This window comes from Grampus griseus, assembly GCF_964374135.1.
Source record: "Grampus griseus genome assembly, chromosome: 11".
Lineage (NCBI taxonomy): Eukaryota > Metazoa > Chordata > Mammalia > Artiodactyla > Delphinidae > Grampus > Grampus griseus.
In genome coordinates, this window is record NC_139005.1 from 35179413 (window position 1) to 35201626 (window position 22214).

Consider the following 22214-nt stretch of genomic DNA (forward strand, 5'->3'; position numbering starts at 1 on the left):
GCTGCAATGAACATTTTGGTACATGGCTCTTTTTGAATTATGGTTTTCTCAGGGTATATGCCCAGTAGTGGGACTGCTGGGTCATATGGTAGTTCTAATTGTAGTTTTTTAAGTAACCTCCATACTGTTCTCCATAGTGGCTGTACCAATTTACATTCCCACCAGCAGTGCAAGAGTGTTCCCTTTTCTCCACACCCTCTCCAGGATTTATTGTTTCTAGATTTTTTGATGATGGCCATTCTGACTGGTGTGAGATGATATCTCATTGTAGTTTTGATTTGTATTTCTCTAATGATTAATGATGTTGAGCATCCTTTCATGTGTTTGTTGGCAGTTGATATGTCTTCTTTGGAGAAATGTCTGTTTAGGTTCTGCCCATTTTTGGATTGGGTTGTTTGTTTTTTGTTATTGAGCTGCATGTGCTGCTTATAAATTTTGGAAATTAATCCTTTGTCATCAACTATGATCTCTTCAAATATTTTCTCAAATCCTTTCTCTTTCTCTTCTTCTTCTGGGACCCCTAAATTCGAATTTTGGTGAATTTCATGTTGTCCCAGAGGTCTCTGAGACTGTCCTCAATTCTTTTCATTCTTTTTTCTTTATCCTGCTCCTTGGCAGTTATCTTCACCATTGACTTTATAGGACAAAAGACAAATGTAATTTGCCAGTATACATTTGAAGGGCGATAAAATAAATTTTCTTTCTTTTTTCACATGGGTAAAATAAATGTATTTTGCTGTATAGCTCTTTCACTGTTTGTGCCAGTAAATTGAAGTTATAGATTGATATCTAGCCTCATTTAAAAGGATTGTTTTAAAACAATAAGATTCAGTAGATACCATGCAGAGATTTTACAATATTTCACTTTTTTCATTATTAGCCAACTAACTTATATTCAAATTAATTAAATTTCCAGTGTGTGATTGCAGAAAGTCAAAAATGGGTTCTTTATTTTGATTTGATTATATCCTACCCTCTAGTTTTTTATTCTAGAAGAGGTATAAAAATGATAGAGTGATATTCTATTCTAACTTTGTTAGAACATCATAATTAATTACATGGCCCACAATTTATCTGTGGTTTTCTTTTAGTTTCTCTTATATTGTGAATCCTTGTTTTTATCTTTATCCTTTTATTCTCTTCCTAGTTGGCCCTGGTGTCAGATGATCTAAATAATCTTTTAATATTAATTCATTAATTCATTTCTTCATTCATTTAAGTAGTTTTGTATTCCTAAATCATACTATACACCGAACAAAAATTTTCAGCTGCCTAGATGAAAGAAATATTTTCTTTACACTTGATGAACTAAGTCTTGTGGTAGAAAGGGGCAATGTGAGACAATCATTAGAAGACTTTGGGAAATTTGTTTAACATAGAAGTATATTCAAAGTGTTACAGTAACGCCAGGGAAGGGGTGACTTATAGGAATAATAGCAGTCGATTTCTCAGTGGACAGGCTTAGTTAGTAATCTTAGGCCAGAAAAAAGGTATGGCATTCCAGACAATGGGAGCATTGCATGCAAAGATGCTAAGGTACGTCATAGAATGGTGGGATAGTTGGTGAGACTGGTTTCATGGTGGGGAAGAGGGCCTGAAAAAAGGAGACTGTGAGATGAAATATGAATCTGAAAAATAAGATAACTTGGAGAGAATGAAGAATCTTCTTATCCATGCTTTGCTTTTTGGGAACCACTACATTATTTTGGAAATGTGAGCCCGTATGTCAGAGATCTAACATTTTTTTTCATACCTATTATGAAATAGTTGTGCTAGAAGCTCTATATTCTTTATTTCATGTAATCCTCAAGAAACCCTGTGAAGGGAAGTTATTTTTATCCCCATTCTACAGATAAGGGAATGGATGATTATCAAGTTATTCATTTGTCCCAGGTCATAAAGTGGGGAGGTAGTTTGCAAACCTAATACTTTCTGGTTCCAGGACTCTTGCTCTTCTAGTACACCATATTATTTCTCCAGAAGTTACCATAGTGGCAATAAAGAATCTATAGTGAAGTGAAGATAATCACAGGGAAATAGGAGGTTATTGTGTAATTCAGATTAGAGATGGTTATGAACAGAGTTAAGACATTGGTAGTGGTGATAACAGAAAAACTGCATAGATTTGAGGCCCTTTCAGAAGTAACCTCAGTGGTTAACCAAATGTTGAGGGTAAAAGACAGGGAGGAATTGATGTTATAGTAAGGTTTCTGTATCTACTACAAACGAATTTCACTGAATGGGCTTAAGCAAGACAAAAATGAAAGGAAGAGTTGATAAGTGTATGTGTTAACAATCAGGATGGATTTGTCCAATGAAAACTCCATCTATAGTCTTATATATGTCTTCTTTATAGAAGTTAGAGGGAATAAATGACTAAAGTTGGGGAATTTGCGTTGGTATTTTATCTGTAAGCATTTTTGGGTCTGGATGCAATTTTGATCACTCCAGCCTCCTTCTAACAATTGTCTGCAGCATTTGTCACCTTCCAGTGGATCTTGCTCTGTACTTCATACCCTAGGTCTTGCCTGGAAGGTCCATACACATGTACTGAGCTCTATCAAAGTCTTTCAATAGTCAAGAACTAGCTATTTTGAGCAGAAATACTAAAATGCGGTTATTTGTATAACAGTTGAACAAGTGACTGGATTAAAGGCTATTAATCATTTCATTACAAGTGAAAAGATTGAGAAAGGTTAATATAATAAATCTAGGTTTAATTTCTGGCATTTTATAGTGACAGATTTTCACCTCAAGCCTTAAGAACATTTAGAGTTTTTGCTTGAGTTTCATTGTGTTTAATGCAGGTAAGTCAACTTCTTGTCCATGATTTACTTGTGTATGAAGCCCCCAATCTTGTTTATGTTGCCCGAACATGGCTGAGAGAGACAGCTGTGACGTCATGATCCAGCTGGCCACAGATGGGTCTTCAGTGAAGCATGAATCCATACTGGTTTGGTGATCTATGTTTACTGTCTCTTGTTAAACTTTTAGAGATTCAGCTCCTAAATCACCTGGCATTAACTGCATCTACTTACATATAAGTAACAGACTGAAGTAAACTGGAGCGTCTGTTGCTAGTACTCAAGACTCTCACCTGTAAGGCCAATTCATTATATTATCATTTCATCGACTACTTAGCCCATGTTAGAGTCTGTTTAGTTTATGGCCATTTAGCACATAGGTTTCACTAGGCACAGTAGGCTTAGTAGCTCATGTTTTCAGGTTGTTATGATAATTATGAACCTTTCCAAGATCCTGTTGATGTTTACACACATGTGTTATGGATTTGACAGTTAAGCCTGAAATCTCAAGAAAAAAATACTGAAGTTGTAGCTTGAAAAGAAATTCGTTTAGAATCTTTAAAGAAAATATCAACAATAAATACTTACCTGGAAGGTTGGTAAGACTGCCAGCTTTTCTAGATCTAAGCATAGAAAGCCAGCTAAAGCTCAAAGCAAAACAAACAAAAGATGTATGACTAGTTGAAATAATTAGCTAAAACTCTGAACGAAACTAAAACTTTAACGGTGCCTCCTAGCAAATAAAATTTAAACTGTTGTGTATATAAACTCCACAACTTCACATTTTCAGAGTCTCATGTGATATTCAAACTGGCCAGAATTGCTGATATAAATATATGTACACTCTGTCCTTTACAACCTGAGCAGGAAGTATTGTTAAATGTTAATGAATGTGCAAATCAGTGAACTAGTGGTTGAAAGTTTTTATGGCAGGTCTGCATATTTGTAATTCTTCTTTATATTTGTCCAAAACAGCAAAATTAAGAATAACTACTAATTATTTTTGGTACAATACATCATTTTAAAAAACATTTTTATTTTATGTGGGACTGTAGTTGATTTACAATATTGTGTTAGTTTCAGGTGTACAGCAAAGTGATTCACTTATACATATACATTTATCTTTTCCTTTTCAAATTCTTTTCCCATTCAGGTTATTACAGATTATTGAGCAGAGCTCTCTGTGCTACACAGTAGGTCCTGTTGGTTATCTACTTTAAATATAGTAGTGTAGGGCTTCCCTGGTGGCGCAGTGGTTGACAGTCCACCTGCCGATGCAGGGGACACGGGTTCGTGCCCCAGCCCGGGAAGATCCCACATGCCGCAGAGCGGCTGGGCCCGTGAGCCATGGCCGCTGAGCCTGCGCGTCCGGAGCCTGTGCTCTGCAACGGGAGAGGCCACAACAGTGAGAGGCCCGCATACCGAAAAAAAAAAAAAAAAAAAAAAAAATATATATATATATATATATATATATATATATATATATATATAGTAGTGTGTATATGTTAATCCCAAACTCCCAATTTATCTCTCTCCCCACCACCTTTCCCCTTTGGTAACCGTAAGTTTGTTTTCTGTGTCTGTGAGTCTGTTTCTGTTTTGTAAATAAGTTCATTTGTATCAATTTTTTTAGATTCTGCATATAAGCGATGTCCTATTATATTTGTCTTTCTCTGACTTACTTAGCATGATTATCTCCAGGTCCATCCATGTTGCTGCAAATGGCATATTTCATTCTCTTTAATGGTTGAGTAGTATTCCATTGTGTGTGTATATATATACACACACATCTTTATCCATTTAGGACATTAAGTTGCTTCCATGTCTTGGCTATTGTAAACAGCGCTGCAGTGAACATTACGGTGTATGTATCCTTTCGAACCATGTTTTTCTCTGGATATATGCCCAGGAGTGGATTGCTGGGTCATATGGTAGTTCTATTTGTAGTTTTTTAAGGAAGCTCCATACTGTTCTCCATAGTGGCTGTACCAATTTACATTCCCACCAACAGTGCAAGAGGGTTCCCTCTTCTCCACACCCCGTCCAGCATTTATTATTTGTAGACTTTTTGATGATGGCCATTCTGACTGGTGTGAGGTAATGCCTCATTGTAGTTTTGATTTGCATTTCTCTAATATTTAGCGATATTGAACATCTTTTCATGTGCCTGTTGGTCATCTGTATGTCTTCTTTGGAGAGATGTCTAGAATAACTACTAAATTTTATATATATCACTCTTCACTTTTAAATATATTAATTAATTCATAAATTCTCTGTGCCATCTCCTTTGCATTATCGTGCCCAGTACTCACCATGTGCCCACAGCCACAGAGGAGTGACATTCCCCTATTTTGTGCTGACATATCTTTCTAGATGAATACAGGACAGTTATTCTGCAATCAAGGAAATACAAATGTATTTGGAGAAGTGAAAACACAAAACAATTAAAAAACATATTTAATGGTTTTCTCTGTGGTAAAGTTCTTCATAATTCAATCTTATTTTATTGCTGTTTCTAAGGTTTAATATACATAGGTTTACCTATGTAATATATCAATAAATATGAATAACTTGGGTCACTTTGTTAATTCATACATTAAGCAGATGTTTATTGATCACTTACTGTTTTCAGGCAGTGCTCTAGGTTCTGGGGAATTAACAGTGAAAAAATTAGCTAAAGTAAGTCCCAGTCCTCCTGGAGCTTATTATCTAGTTTTAGCTATTGTCTTCTCTCATGGTTTTCAGTGATGGGAAACTCTTTCTTAACATCCTAGTGATTTTTGAATGAATGATGGATTTTATACATAAAAATGTATAGAGGATCTAGATGATACTTTATTCTTCCTGAAAAGGTTCACTCTTTCCTCTATTAGTTGGAAAGAATAGAAGCTGATCACTTTAATTCAGTCATGGAATGGACTGGGTAAGGACTGATTTACAGCTTCATCAAGGACTCATCCATCTCTGGTTTTCTCTAGCCTGCCACATCCCTGTATATCTTGGGCCATTCTCTCTAGCAGGCTCTGAACTATAATAGTTTCCTCAGCATGGTGAAGTTGCCAAACCTCTGCTATACTTTACAGAGACTTTCTGCTTCGTCTCTCAGCATCCCCAGTGTTCAAGTTCATAATTTGGTAAATGTCTTGAAAGGACAACCAACTGTGTATCATGCTCTCTTCTAGGCCTCTCTTTTCTCACAAGAATCTTGGCTCCTTAAATTTCAAATGTTGCCCCTCTAACCCACTGAGACTGCCCTCTGCCCAGGAAAACCCCAGATCCTCCTCTTCCTGCCTTGCACACAGAATCAGTTAATGTCTCCAGAGAAAATATAGTATAGCTAACTTTTCCACAATTCTCTCCAATCTGGTATCTTGGTTTTTCTTGTCCTCATTGCTTCATCAGCTCTCAGATGCCTTTAAGCAGATTTTGGGAGTGACTTTTATATTTTGTTTAGATCTTTTCGTTGTTCTTGGCTGGATCATTGGTCTGTTGCATGCTTACCATCTCATCCCTATTTTTAGATACTGAAATAGAAGAATGATGCCTTCTCTTACACACATCTATACAACCACAAAGAATGTAGCCAGAAATTTCTACCCCAGCCCAATGTATTCTAGAATTAATTGGCAGAGTGGACACGTAGAGATGTATCATTGAACAAAATCTTCAAAATAGATGTCATTGAAAAAGCTGGACAATTAACAGAGCTAATACTCCATAGTACACTGAGCTCACTGCCCAAGAACTGCTTAGATGGATGAACTCAGTATAAGTGGAGTCCAAAACCTAATGGTAGCTCTGGGGAGTTGTAGCTTCTGGATGTGACTCTTGACTTCTTATTATGAATTATCTTCACAGGAAATAATTCTTGATTGTCATTGTCTTACTAAAATACTGGGGAACAGAGATATTCTTTGTGTTTTTTATATCTCTACTAACACTTGTAGGAAGAAGGTATAGCACAGTGGTTAAGTGCCTGGATTTGGGAGTCAATCAAATTTAGATTCAAATCTTGTCCATTTACTAGATGCTTGACCTTGAGAAAGTTGCAAAAACTCTCTAAAGCCTTAATTCCATATCTGTGAAACAGGAATAACAATAGATTTCACTTTTCTGATATGAAAGTTGATGGAGATTCAGTTTTCAAAGTGCTAATAACAATCTCTAGAACATTGCTAGCATGCAATTTATGGTAGCTAAAATTTTTTTGGCTATTATGGAAGCGCATGGAATTAGAGACCCAGAATTTTGAGATGAGACCTTAATATATTTACATAGCCCCTCCATAGACTTCAAGATATTTACATAGCCCCTCCAAAGAATGAAGCATGTGGAAAAGAATTGTTTTGAGAATTCATAAGTTTGTTTTTGTTGTTAAAAAACTATGTAAATACCTGTTTATGTTATGGATAAAAAACTATCTGAAATAACTCTGGAAAAAAATAACTGAATTGGAAATGGTTTAATTCTCAGCGACTTCAAAAATGTGCTTCTTCATAGTTTCAATAGATAACTAACAAACATATCATTCTCTACTGCATATTGTTTTAAAGTTAATACTCCAATATGAAATAAAAAGTTAAAAAATGAAGTTAATCTAAGAAGAGTCATGTTTAACTGGAACTCTAAGTTGTACAGGTATTATCATGTTTAAGAAAAGGAACAAAATTTAAAGGAAAAGAAACCTAGCAACTAACCCCAATAAATTAAAAAAAAAAATAAAGTAAAAGAAATCTGAGTGAAAAACTTAGAGTTAAAAATAGAGAGAGAGACAAATTTGGTTCCTAGCTACCATCCATTTGTTATGTGGTATTCATTGAGCAGGTTAAGTGATCTCTTTGAGTCCCGTTTTTCTCAGAGAAATTACAAGATGGTAAAAATGATACTTATAATTTTCTTGACTATCAAACAAGAAAATGAAAATGCTTAATAAACAATAAGCATGGTCACATTACTTGTACTTAATGATTGGGTGTACCTATGAATCTCTCTTTGAGCTGTGAGGCATATGAATTGGTGTTATATAGGAAGAAAACAAGAATTAGCTATGTAAAAAGAGTGATGAAATGAAGTCTTCTGGTTATTGCTATTTAAGTAATAATTTAAACTACGTATATTTGAGTCAATTTTTACATCACTGTGTGGAAAATTTTCTCTAATCTTGATATTCTTCTGAACATTATTCAGATATATTATACCTAAAGCCTATTCCCAGCACCTTTTCAATAGTTCTGACTCGACAGAACTGAAGGAAAGTGAACCCTTCTCTTCCTTTCAAGTTACTCTAATTCAGGAATTGTTTCTGCGCTCCTCATACTTGAGTGAGTGTGAAATGATGCCTTTGCTGAGTATTTCTGTTTGATTTTCCAAAAGGTATTGTCAGTCCTGTAGCTCAAAAACAAAAGGCACGTGGTAATTGGTATAGTCACAGTCAGTCTTCAAATCTAATTGGAACTGACCCAGACACCCTCAGAGCTCCTCCTAGCCTTTCAGATTTGTAAGCATAGATGATGAGAGGAAAGCAAGAAAGCTTGTGGAAAGGGGAAAAAGCCCCTTTGCATGTTGCTGAACCAGAAAGCTTTGACTGTATGGCTCTCTGAGTCCGGACAATGTCTTGTGTGTTTGTTTCCACAGAGCGTATATCATTACAGACTATATGGGCATCCGAAATGAAAGTTTCATGAAATTAGCTGCAGTAGGGACCTGGATGGGGGACTTTGTCACAGCTTGGATGGTAAGAAATTTTAACTTCACCCATTTCAAACATCAGATGGAAGACATGTTCATAATGTTGGATACACACTACTTTTTTTTTTTAACAAATAACTTCATGAATTATTTTATTTCATGTTACATGTCAAATAACATTCCAAAGTAAAAAAAAAAAGGATCTTGTTTTCATGGTTAGCATTATTACATTTGTGCAGAGCCCTCAAACATGAGAAAGTCTCATTTATTTCACAAAATTTGAACGTACAGTCATTTCAGTAACTGGTTTGTTAGATAATCCAAGTCCAGTTATCCCCGGTTTTTCAAGCAACAAGTCACAGGAAATGCTGAGCTCTAACTGTTCGTGTGCCTGTCAGCCCAGCATCCTGATCTCCAGCCCCTTTTTGACACAGCCGTGCTCTTTGTTTTGTTATATCATTCCTCTGTCCTCTCAAGGATTAGAGATACAGTTTCATTTTCTCAACTAATGTGAGTTGGATTTTATTGGATACGCATTGCTTTTCATGGTTTAGAGCAAAATAGTTACCTCTGTTTCAAGGGGAACAAATTCATCAATATGGACAAATCTAGAGATTATATGCAATATCTGTTTACCTCAGGTAAAAACGTCAATACAATTTTAATACTAATGACTGTCCACCAGGATATATTTATTTATAGAATGCATATATATGCGTATGTACAAAAACATATACATATGCACATATGTGTGGCATACAAACATATACACATTCATAAAATTAGTGGAAAATTCTTTCCTGTGAAATTCTAAATAATTTTGTGAAGATTGTTTGTTGTTTTCCGACATGTACACTTTTCAGGTAAGAAATACTGTATGGTCTGTCTCAAAAGACCATATGAAACATTCTTTAAGGACTTTAAAAATAGTTTTCTACATTTGTTTTCCTCAATGAACCTACTAACTTAATGGTAACTAAGGAGTTCTGAGAGTTGTCTGTTTTAATCTCTTTTGTGCCTTATCAGTCTTTATTACTATACGTCTGCAACAATTAGACAAACCATGTTTCATGCTGAGTTCATCTGCCAGGAGAGTAACTTCTGTTTCTAACCATTGAGTTAATTAAAGACAGTATGTAGCTTAAAGGCCCTAGGTCCTGTAAGTTTACAGGAGAGTCTCAGAGTGCAAAGAGCGTGACTCTCATAAAAAGGGAACACTTTAACCTTCACTGACACCTTTCATAAGGGTAGCCAATCCTGACACCTTTCATAAATGTAGTTAATCCTAATTAGCTTTACTCAAATTCATTCACTTGAAAATGAGAGGACTTATCAAAAGGAAGATGATGCCCAAACTAAACACGATTTAGCAGGGACATGCAACTACAGATGTGTTCCTGATACTGCAGGGAGATTCTCACAACAGTTACTGCCACTTCTATTGATAGTTTTGCTTCTTACCTAGAACAGGTGTTTTCAGGGCACAGGAAGCAGTTATATCTTAACTGCTACTACTGTCATCATCCTGCAAGAGTATCAAGTAACCATAAAAGAGTTTGTCTAGCCTGTTTTTGAGCTCCCTCCCACCTCTGTTCAGTTTTAGAGTGTTACCAGAACAAATTACCAGATGCATTCCATTTTGTTAACTTTAAACTCGAATCTTGAAGATGTTATTTATTTGTAATCATTAGAATTAGCAATGAGAATAAGCCAGACATTAAGACCAGGCTGCCTCATCTATTTCCATTGGAAAAAACTATTTAAAAGGAAATATATGAACTTTAAGCTTGTAATTTCCTTAAAATTTAAGGTAATGCCTTTTGGAAATTTCTGCATTAATTGTGGATTATGATTTTGACTCCACTTTATGATGGCTCTACTTACTAAAATGGAAAAGAGAACTGGAACAAGAGTTCAGAAATTTGGATTCTCTGTTGCCACCTATGGTTTGACCTTCCACAAATAATGTACAATCCTTTGAGCCTCAGTCTGTACATTTCTTAAAAGGGATTAATAGTTCCTACTGGTGCTACAGGTTTTTTGTGACGATTAAACGTGTGGTCCTAGAGCAGGACTTAAAATGCTGACATGTAAGGGAGGTATAAGTGCTTTATTGTTATTGTTCATGTTTTTGGACCCCCATCCTCTTGACTGGGCCCAGTTCCTTGAAGTAATGGCAAAGGCAGGTCATTGATCCAAACCTTAGCTTCCCAGACTTCCTGTCTCTTCTGTGAAGCTCCAGGAGCATGAGAATCCCACCTTATCCCAGGCATGGGGTTCAGAGCGTCTGGAGTTTCCTTCCTATTGCCCATGCTAGAGCAGACTAAACCAGTATAGTACTTTGCTTCCTTACTTCTGCCTGATACTGATCCTGACCAAAGTCAGGGGAGAAGCAACAGACCAACAAAACCTAAGAGCTGCTCTGGAGTTTTCAGGCTCAAGTTAGCCATTTGATGCATAAATCACTTTATTTCCCATGATGACATCATTATTTATTTGTAACCCAATTCCACCCAACTTCTCCCCAGACTTTCCCACAAAACAGTGTTTCCTAGGCCATATATAGCTCTGCCCCTATTTATTGGTTATATTATTATTATTTTTAATTAAGCTATTTTTCTTTTGAACCATATGGTGGGGTCCAATGCCTAGGCAGCATTGAGAGGCAAATGCATAGTACAGCTTTGACCAAAGACCCTTAACCCTTCCTGGTTGGATTTTTACCATGCACTCTTCTGCCCTACTCTTATGGTTTAGGGGAGTACCAATAATTCCACAGTTCAATCTGTAGTCTTTCTCTCTCTCCATCATCTCTCTTACCTTCAGAGTTTCTCCTAAATTTACTACTTTAATGCCTTCTCTTTCTACTAACCAACCTGATAACTTTTTACCTTTTCCTATACCATAGATTACTGCTCCAATCAATACTTCCAATACCACAGAAGTAGGACTAGATTGAGGGTCAAGAAAACTATGTTATAGGTTTAACCCAGCAAACCTTTTGGGGCCTCTCATCTGTTCCTTTCCGCAAACTGAAGAAGAATCAAAATCCCTTTCTGCTTATGTAATCTGAAAAACTGACCTTTCCCCATTAGCCACAGGGATAGAAATGGCAAAAGAAACAGTTCTCTCCTGATTTGAAAGTACAGTCACCCAGGGAGGATTCCCAGAGCACATCATTTCTATTCCCATTTCTATTCACTGACTAGGCGGTACGTTTCCATATAAATATTTATATGTCTACATATGTGTCATTGATAACATTTTTAAAAAATAATAGTTTTCCTCATGAGAGGAGTCTAAGGAAGCTTTGACCTTCATTTCTCCATAGAATTCTCATCATGAAGGTGACCGTTGTGGAAAACCAACGGACTATTTACATTTCCAATAAAAGCGTGACTTTCAATGCAGTTCAGAAATAGAGGCTTTTTCTTTGGTGGAAATAATTCAGAACTTTTCCTTGGTTTTAAAAGGCACATCAGGACTGATGTGATCCACAGGCAAGGCTGATATCAACCAATCTGACAAAAATCTTTGACCCTCACACTACCGAGTGTCGAGCTCTGCTAGGTTCAGTTCCCTGGCAGTCCTGACTTTTTCGGGCTCTGTGGTATGCCTTGTATGGAAGGATATAAATATATGTCAGGGTTCAAGTTACTAATTTTTTTGTCAAATAGACTTTTTAAAAATTAGTATAAAAGAAATACATAAAATGACCAGTGAGGTAATTCATCATTGAGCTGCCCCTTTATGTTAAGAGTTGCAGAGACGAGCTCTATCACGAGCACACGCAGAAAGCAAAAACGCTGGGTGTCTCATGCGACACCATTGCCATGTAGCCCCATGTTTGCCCATGCTCTGCGCCATTAAGCAAAGAGCCAAGGAGGGTCAGCTGTTCCACAGCACATGGCTCCAGCTTGACCACCTCCCCCATGTGGAAGACAGAGGTCACAGTCTCTGCTGAGGTCTAAGGTGACAGGGGATCCTGAGGACATCATGATGGCCCTTGCTTCTGCCCCTCACTTAATACCAGAGGGAAAAATCACTTCCTGTATAGGTATACCTAATCATCATCCCCTTTCTCCATCTCCTGATTCCTCCTGCTCTGGTGGCTTTCTCTTACAGCAAAGTGATTCAGTTATATATATATATATATATATATATATATATATATATATATATATATATATATATATATAGCGCTCCACTCTTTTTTAGATTCTTTCCCATATAGGCCATTACAGAGTATTCAGTAGAGTTCCCTGTGCCATACAGAAGGTCCTTATTAATTATCTATTTTATATATAGTAGTGTGCGTATAGCAATCCCAATCTCCCAATTTATTCCTCCCCCTGCCCCTTATGCCCTTGGTAATCACAAGTTTGTTTTCTAAACCTGTAACTCTGTTTCTGTTTTGTAGATAAGTTCATTGGTACCCTTTTTTTAGATTCCACATATAAGTGATATCATGATATTTGTCTTTCTCTGTCTGACTGACTTAGTATGACATATATATTCTTTTTTAGATTCTTTTCCATTATAAGTTATTATAAGATATTGAATATAATTCCCTGTGCTATACAGTAGGGCCTTGTTGGTTATCTTTTTTATGTATAGGAGTGTGTGTATGTTAATCCAAAACTCCTAATTTATCCCTCCCCGTCCTTTCCCCTTTGGTAACTGTAAAAGTTTGTTTTTTATGTCTGTGAGTCTGTTTCTATCTTGTAAATACATTCATTTGTATCATTTTTGTTGATGTAATTCTCCTAAATGGTGATGTAACCTTTTGTACAATTTTGCATTCTTTGGCAAAATAAAGATTGAGACTCTCAGATCCCCGCAGATGATTCCTTGAGTGGTCATTGTTGCTTTCAGGAGCATAGTTCTGCTCCTGGGGGCAACAGAAGGAAACTAGTTTGAGATATATCCCTTTAGCCACTTAAGCAGAGAGCTTTCACTGTACTATGTAAGACAGAAAATTGGTTAAACTTCAGTGGACAGAGGCAGAGAGGATTAAAGAATGGTGTATACTTGAGAATAATTTATACTCTGGGTTAGTATTTATTTACAAATCTAGAACAGAATAGAGAGAGGAACTATTTCTGCAGCATTCAAGAGTAAAGTGTTCCTTCTAGCTTAAATATAGAAAATATGAAATACATTTTGTAATTATAAATACATACCTAAAATTTGGTGAGTTTTTCTATTGTCCCATGTTTATTTCACACTTACTAAGGAAGGAGTGTGATTATCTGTGCTATTTTCATTTCACCAAATTAGTAATAGTTTATTTAGTTTAAAGTTTTCTGTTATGCATGTCACCATTTTGTGGACTGTTCTGCACATGCTAAGTTTGTCAGTGAACAATAACCTGGGATATAACTGACATCATATCTAGTTTGTTATTCTGTCTGGAATTGAGTTTTTCAATTCATATTATGATCAATGCCAGTTTTCTAATTATTTCTTTTCCACTGATATTTCAAAATGACAGAATAAAGAGCATAATTGAGTTGATTTAATATCTGAAATAAAGTAGCAATAATAGCTTTACTGAAGTTCATAATAAAAGAGCATTTAAACTGTGAAATGTTGAATAGAAGGATCATAGTTAGCAAACACATCGAACAAGTATATATGACAAGTGGAAGGGGCAAATCAGATATTAAACCATGCGAGCTGGACCCAAAAGCCCAGCATTAATTTGAGATGTTCTCTTTTGCTCTCTTTCTCTGCCTGTTCATTGAAGCTATTTCGTGGTTGCAGTCTGCTTTCTGATTAGTTAACCCCATGTTTGGTAAATTTATGTTGCATTTTCCTATTTTATACAGTGAAGTTGGAAACTGGATCAAGCATTTTAATAAGTAATAAACTATCTTTCTATAAAGATTCTCTCTTAAGTGAGATACCATAGAAAAAGAGAATGTCTCAGAGATTTGGGGGCAGATGGTTTATTGAGAAAATGCTCTTCAGGGAAATCTGTAAGGAGAGGAGAGAAACAAGAGAGAGATGGGGAAGGAAGAGAGCAAAGATGTAGTCATATGGTCTCAGGTAGTCTATCCTTGGCTTGACCCACTGGGCAGGTGTTATGTTCTTGGGGAGTGGAGTGTACCAGTAAGTGAAGGGGATCTGGGTGGGACACCAACATCACCAACATTGATTACCACATTGAGAAAACCCAAGGACATTAGATTGAGTGGCATTCGTAATTGCCAGAAAACATTGTCAGTTCGTTTGATTATTTGATTGAAACAGAGAACGTAAGAGAGGAAATTTTTTTACATTTCTTTTTTATGCATTAGAAAATTTGAGGGAACCAAATGTGGTCATTTTGCTTCTGTGTCTATAAATATTTTAATGTATCTATAAATATTTTAGCATTGTGTTTCATGTTCCTTCAAAATAATAAGTTCTTACTAAAAAATTAATAAGACAGGAGAGTCTAACCTCCTGTTTTCTGATAGCATCACAAATGGTGATCAGGAGTCTTTTAATTTTTAGGAATCTTGGAGTTTTAAAGTCCTAACAGAATATGATATGAAAAAAAGGATTTCTGAGTAAAATAGCTTATAGTATAGAATATAGATATTTAGGAATAGAAGCACAAATTCTGTCTCTGCTATAACTCTCTTAAACTCAATCTCTATCAGAAATTCCATAGTATGTTATAGGTATATTGTATATAATTTATATTCATTTATTAAAAATTTATGCAATATATTATTCTAAGTGTATGAAAGGTACCAGGGAAGTGTATTGGATTGAACTATGTATTGGATTGAACTACATTAAGATGTGAAGGACACTAAGCACATCTCTTATAGAAAGACAGCCCTACTAGAGGCAGGAGATGCTCACTTTTCGTCTTTTCCATCCCCAGCTTAGTTTTAGCATTTTTCAATTCCATTACACTTTATTCTGTTACCTGGTTTATACTTCCTCAAGGCAGGTTTCCTTTTGGTCCACACATTTGTTATGATTTTTCTAACATGATGTTCCACACCTTTTAAAGCACCATTTATCAGTCATTTGCCTGAAGTTTAAATAAAAGTGGGGGGACATTGATATTTCTTTCCTCTGAAAGTCAATAATATAATGAAATGAGTACCAGTTGTTAATATTAGCTCAGAACCTCAAAAAAGAAGCTATGTGCTTCTTTTTGTAGTCATTTTAGAAGTAGTTGGATTATTCCCCTTATACATTTTTTTAAATATTTTATTTAGTGCCTATTCCTGTGGGCCAAGCCCTATTTTATGTTTTTGTGTGTGTTGTGTGTTGTGTGTGGTGTGTGTGTGTGGTGTGTGTTGTGTGTGTGTGTGTGTGGCATGTGTGTGTGGTGTGTGTTGTGTGTGTGTGTAAAATTTTAATTAGTTTTCAGAATTTTCAGTGCTTTCAACTACTATGCTATTTTGCCAAGTTAAATAATTTTCTTGGAAATATTTAATCATAGATATCAACAAGACATGGAATATAGCTGTAGAAGTTGGTTTGATACTTTTTTTCTGCCAGTGTGTCAATAAAATTTGTCGAATTTTGTCATTAGTTGGGAGAGGGGAGTTGCATATCTTTTTAGGTACTAAATGATAGTACATCACATCTTTGCCAAACTATTACTTTTAAAGTTTAGAAAACTCAGATATTTTTTCCTGTTCCCTTTTGACAAATATAAGTGGTTGAAAGCCTCTTATTTCTGGGACTGGAAGAATGTAAAAACTAGCTTTATATAAAATTTTTTTTAATATATAATCTTTTTAAGATAGATACTTCAATTCCTGATTTTTTAAGTGTTAATTTTTTTGTTTATATAAAATTGCTATCCTTTAGCAGTTGTTTGGCCCAAGAAAGATTTTTATATTCACAGTGTACATTGCATTTGTAGTTAAATGTTCTATAAACATCAAAATGAAATTTATAACATGAGTGCTAGTACTTATGTTTTATTTTTGTTGCTTTATAAAAATGATTACATTCAGTCAAGAGACTGAAATATTTGAGTGAACAGAAGGAATATTTTGATAATGAATGATTAAGTAAAACTATGTTTGGCATATATTCTTCTCTGTTCTTATATATCTGAAGGCTGATTTAGAAATAAAGAACTTCCGTTTGCCTTGACTGACAAAATATGCTAAGGTTTATCCCAGACCTGAGCTTGACTCCAGTATCTTTTACTAGTCTACCAAGTTGCTCAGTGAAACATCTTATGTAGCTTTGTGAACATACTATTGCACAAGGAAAGGAGTAAATTGTGCATACAATACTAATGGAACTTATTAATTAAGTTAATATCAAATAAATGACCTTTGACATTTCTGAAGATATCAAATAGAACAGATGATTAAGTTCACATCAGTAGTTTCTTTAATGCAACAGACCAGGGCTCACAGAAAGAAAGTTAGGACATCACACATGCCAACTTAAAAATTCCAGATTGTTCTTGACTGCTAAGCAGAGAATATATTTGAGAAGTATTGCCTAAATGAGTCAAGTGCTTGAGATGAAACAGGAAACCTGGAGAGATGCCATCTGTTTTCACTGAAGAGAATAGCACCTCTCATAAAGGTTTTAAAGTATATCATGAAAGATACTGTGAACCTGTAGCTTTGGAAGAAAAATGAAAGCTAATAATTTTCAAGATCTGAGTACTTTTTCCCTTGACTTATCTTATAATTATCCTAATTTCTATTTGACATTTTCAATTTCAACTAGAGGTGACAGAATCAATGAAAGATTTTTGACAAATCCAAGTGCAGATTAAAAAAAAAAAAAGCAATGCATCTTATTTCACTTCAATAAAAAAATTAGCAAAATGAATCAACTTTCTGTGTAACCATATGCTAGATATCTCAACTCATTTATTCATTAAATGAGTATTTATTTATATAGTAACCTTATACTTTACTTTACAACCTTATTATACAATGCTTTTCAGTATTAAAGGGGACTAAGTATAATTAAAATTATAAAATTGTTGAAATATTTATTGACCAACAAATTGGATTTACTATATTGGTAGAGATATAAAATGTCTTTTCAAAGACCATTTAAAAATTCATTTTTTTTCTAAAGTACAAAAATAACATATACCCGTGTGTAGTAAAGCAAATATATATTTTACAAATCCTTTATTTTGATTATATGAACACAAATAAAGAGCAGAATAATTATTCTTGGTACCAGTTCATGTACTTTACTTTCCTAGTCCTAAAAGTCTCTATGGTAGTGTCATTGGTATCTTTCTGAAGTTGTTGACACCTCCAAATGATGATATAGACCATAATATTTTTGAGAAAATATGTTCTCTAGTGTCAAAAGCCCTGTGAAACAGTGTATTCTACTAAATGGATGATTGTGCAAATTTATTTTTAGTAGTATTTTAGCCCCAATATTTCTGCGGATATCATATTTTTGCTTCCATTCAAACTACCTTGTTTTCACAAATATTTTTACATGATACAACTCATCAAATAAGTTTTCTCTGTGTCATTTTAAAATATTTTACCAAATTTTGATGCTGCGAAGTTACAGACCTTTAGCAGCACAAGACAATTCTGAGGGTCTCCTTCCCTTATTCATTAATCTATTCACTTAATAAATACACACTAAACACCTACAGGAAAATAACAAATGAGTGATGGAGTAAACATTAGCATATATTAAATATGGTAAAAATGGAGTTCTAATATCATTGCGTTTAACGTTAATTTCCTCTTTTTAAAGGAGTCTCCTAAGTGCCTTGCCCTAGCCAGCCCTTCACAAGACTTGCTGGGTTGGCGAGTGTTCAGGCTGTGTGGGAATTGTTGTCCTACACCATCTTTTGGTCTATTTAGATCTTCCCCACCTTCTTTGAGTATCCTCAGTCATCAATTTGTGGTGAGGTTTTAATGAGTGACGGTGGCTTTCTGTGTTAAACTTGCATAAATAATAAATACTGGAGTTGCAAATTCCAATGCCCTGAGGGCCAGCCCACTCTAGTACATTGTGAGACATCGGTATGAGATAAAACGATGTGCAGTCGGGGGTAGCTGTGTTGGACCAGAGAGCATATTCCCACAAAGAGGCAACAAAAATTCAGTTTTGTGCAAAAATGCCAGGAATGAGATGTAGGCTATAATTTCAGTACAGATTCTGACCCCTGTCCACCTGCTTCATGCTTTCATTAAGCTGCAGACTGACACAGGATGTGAACGTGGAGAGATGGGCGTGATGAGTGAACTTCGGGCAGGTGCCATTTCGGAACATCTCAATCACACCTCTTGGTTACGGCCACTGACATGCAGGGGAGACAAGAACTCCCTGTGCTCTAATCACAGCTGATGAGAACACCCGGAGTCCTTGTACCACTTAGTGCTCATCTCACCCAAACAGTGAAGGCTCAAGTGGGCAAAAAACATTTTCACAGTAACACTTTCTGAAGTGTTAATGAAATGCTTGTTACTGAGGTCAAGCTAGCCATTACCAGCATGGGTGCAGAGAGACCTAGAGCTCATGCCGAATTTGTTGACTGACTAGTTTTGGTTCATCATGGGGAAACGGTGTGCAGGTGGGTACCTAATGACTATGCATTGTGCAGTTCTTAAAGTGAATGCAACTATCATTAAGGTTTCAACATTTATAAAGCTCTGAGGCAGTTTCTGAATAGGTACAATGAACCAAGCTTATTGTTTAGTTGGTAGCCCCAATCAATTTTTTTATCTGCATTCCATAAGGCAGTGGTTTGCAAATTTGTCTTTACATTGGAATCTCCTGGGGAGCTTCAAAGACCACTGATGCCTATGTCCCACTCCCAGGGATAGGGACTTAAATTATCTGGACTGTAACGTGGGTGTTGGAATTTTTAAAAGGTTTCCAGAGTTTTAATATGCAGACAAGTTTGGGGCCATTTCTCTTAGGTGATTCCAGGAAGTTTGGTGTGAGAGTATTTTGACATATGCTCTGGGGTCATAACCATCTGATATTAAGGCTGATGGGAAATCAAAGGAAGGAATCTTGTGTTGCTGGGAGACTATACAACAGAGAAGCAGGCATGAAGGCAAAATGGGTGAGAAGAGGGCTGGTCTCACACACCTTGCCACAGGGCGATGTAAGTGCTCCGTAAATTTTCCCCGGCCTCCAGTGGTATGTCTAGAACTTGATTTGGGCTTCTTACAGAGCAACTTTGGCCTTGGCTTCCTTCTGATACTCACAGCAGACTCCTCTGAATATATACCAGCCTTGCTGAAAAGCTGACCAATATCATCTGCCTTGGCTTTGGCTCAAATTATTCAAGAAGACTGCCTCTCCTGATAGCAGGACAGGCACCCCCCCACCTCCTTCCAGCTCATAAGATGGAGAATAGTCATGCCATCATTTTGCCTATTCTAATAGAGTATCATCTACGTAAACTTCCTTTCAATCCACCCCTACCAGCAAATGACCCACTCCCCCAATTCTCCGTGTGCTTTAATTTGATTCTTTACTTCTCACTGAATGTTACTAAGTATTGGTGCCATTCACTCAGAGGGTGGGTTACTTTTAATAATTATTACTTAGAGAATATGGCTCTGAACTGCTGTGAGATAAAGATAAAGCATGTGGAATTATGATTGTTACTATTGTTAGTGTTACTTAATTTAAAAAATTATAGTGTTTCATAAATGAGGACATCTTAAAATACAGTCTGCAATATGCATTTTCTGAATGAAGACTTTTTACTAATTTTAACCTCTTTTAATTTTTACTATACTGTCCTTCCCACAGCTCAGCCAAACTAAACTAACATCAAGATTGTATAGTCACCATTTTACATGCTTTTTAAAAATGAAGTCAGCTTTAAGTAGATCCCTCTGGATTATAAATATACATGATGTTAATGTTATGTCATTTGCCAGAATCTCTTCTGTTTATGAGATGAATTATATGGTTTATATTTAGTGACGAAAACTCCCAATGAAAAGTTTATATTCTTCAACAAATGCTTATATCTCAGCTATGCTTTCCAAAGGTTGACAAGACAATCTTGAGTAAATAAATCATAGTTCCCATTTACTAAAATAAGAGATTAAAAAGTAGTATTGAAAAATGCTGAATTTTAAAATATAATCTTGACACAAAGTAGATAATTTAAACTTTTAACCGCCATGAAACTTTATCTCATCATTTTCTCTCCTGATGGGCTCTGAGTTCCAAATAGTATTGGAATTCCTCTACTAAGATTAGAGGCAAAATAATACACTCCTTTAAAAAGGTTTCTTGCCATTTATTTTTAGTCCTGTTTATTTTAGTAGGGTACAAGTTACAGGTTTTATTAAAATACTAATTTTATAGTCTCTAAAATGGGTTACATGCAGAAAAATATGAAGGGAGGGGGTTTGGGCCAAATATGCCATTCAAGAAGCAAACTTGAGAAGCAGATGCGTAAAGATGACATTTTTCCCAGTCAATGACAATTACCAGGAGGCTCTCATCTGATTTCCTGCCACGTTATGTTTCCACGACAGTTCATTGACTTGTCTATAAAAGTAAAGCTTGGAGTCAATTAAGGTGTGACAACAAAGGAATTCAATAGAAAACCCAGGGGATTGTAAGATAAGTGTAGATTTTAATTCGGAAGTTTTGAGAAAACAGCTGCACAAGAACAACAATTTTTGATGCACAGTGGATCTTGACAGAAGCTCAGATCCCTGATATTTCAGTCCTGTTCATTTGTCAACATAAAGGCGAGATAGAGTCTTATGGGATTAAGCAAACTCCACGTCTAAAAATATAGTTTGACATTTCTTGAATGCACTTGACAAGACTCCACATAAAATTATCTGAGCATTCTTTCCAGCTAAGAGAAGAATTTTAAGGGAGGCTGAGTTCTTTTATTCAAATTCAGATTTCATCTTTGGTTGCCATGGCGTCTTAAAAAATTTAATTTTATATTGTTGAGTTTTAAATGTTAGGTATAGGGTGTTTGAGTATAGATGGAAAATAACAAACTTTAAAAATGTTATTGTAGGGCTTCCCTGGTGGCGCAGTGGTTGAGAGTCCGCCTGCCGATGCAGGGGACACGGGTTCATGCCCCGGTCCGGGAGGATCCCACATGCCGCAGAGCAGCTGGGCCCATGAGCCATGGCCGCTGAGCCTGCGCGTCCGGAGCCTGTGCTCCGCAACGGGAGAGGCCACAGCAGTGAGAGGCCCACGTACCACAAAAAAAAAAAAAAAAATGTTATTGTAAAAATTAAATTGCATTTCGACACACACAAAAAATGAGCAAGGCCTGAAAACAGTCAATTACAGAGATTCTACACAATAGGAAAAGTGATTATTGACTGTGTTGTCAATAGCTGTCCGTGACTGCCCTGCTCTCTGGCTTCCTTGCAGTGGTACAGCTGGCTGACAGATTGTGGCTAATGGGCAAGCGGAGAAGAAAGGTGGTGAGGGTTGCAGGATACAAGATGCCAGCGGCCTGAGAGACTGGGCTGATGCATGTGTGATGGCTGGCACTGGTGAGGGGCGGGGATCTGCAGGAAAATTCTGTGGTGATTGGGATGATTGGGAGTTGGGGGCGTTCAATGAAAAATATTTAGTGGAGAGAGAAGTGGAGGGAATTGTGTAGGTCTTGGAATAACCTTTCAGCAGTGGGGGCAGTGAGCGGCAATGATTGCTAATCATCAAATACTACAGCTATGGGAAGTGGAAGGCTGGTACACGTCGTGCCTCAAAATGCTAAGTGCTCCTCTTAGATATAATGTCTGT

The 22214-nt window shown here is 36.1% G+C and overlaps 1 protein-coding gene across 4 annotated transcripts in view; it reads left to right on the forward strand.

Moving 5' to 3' along the window:
* TMEM117 (transmembrane protein 117) overlaps positions 1–22214 on the forward strand; it is a 541860-nt gene that overhangs the window by 278229 nt on the left and 241417 nt on the right. For 3 of the 4 annotated variants that reach the window (XM_082666768.1, XM_082666767.1, XM_082666770.1), the window contains exon 4: positions 8439–8538. The exons of the other annotated variant lie outside the window; for it this stretch is intronic. In XM_082666768.1, the coding sequence (XP_082522894.1) occupies positions 8439–8538 (100 nt within the window). The remainder of the gene's footprint in view (positions 1–8438; positions 8539–22214) is intronic. 4 annotated transcript variants of the gene reach the window in all.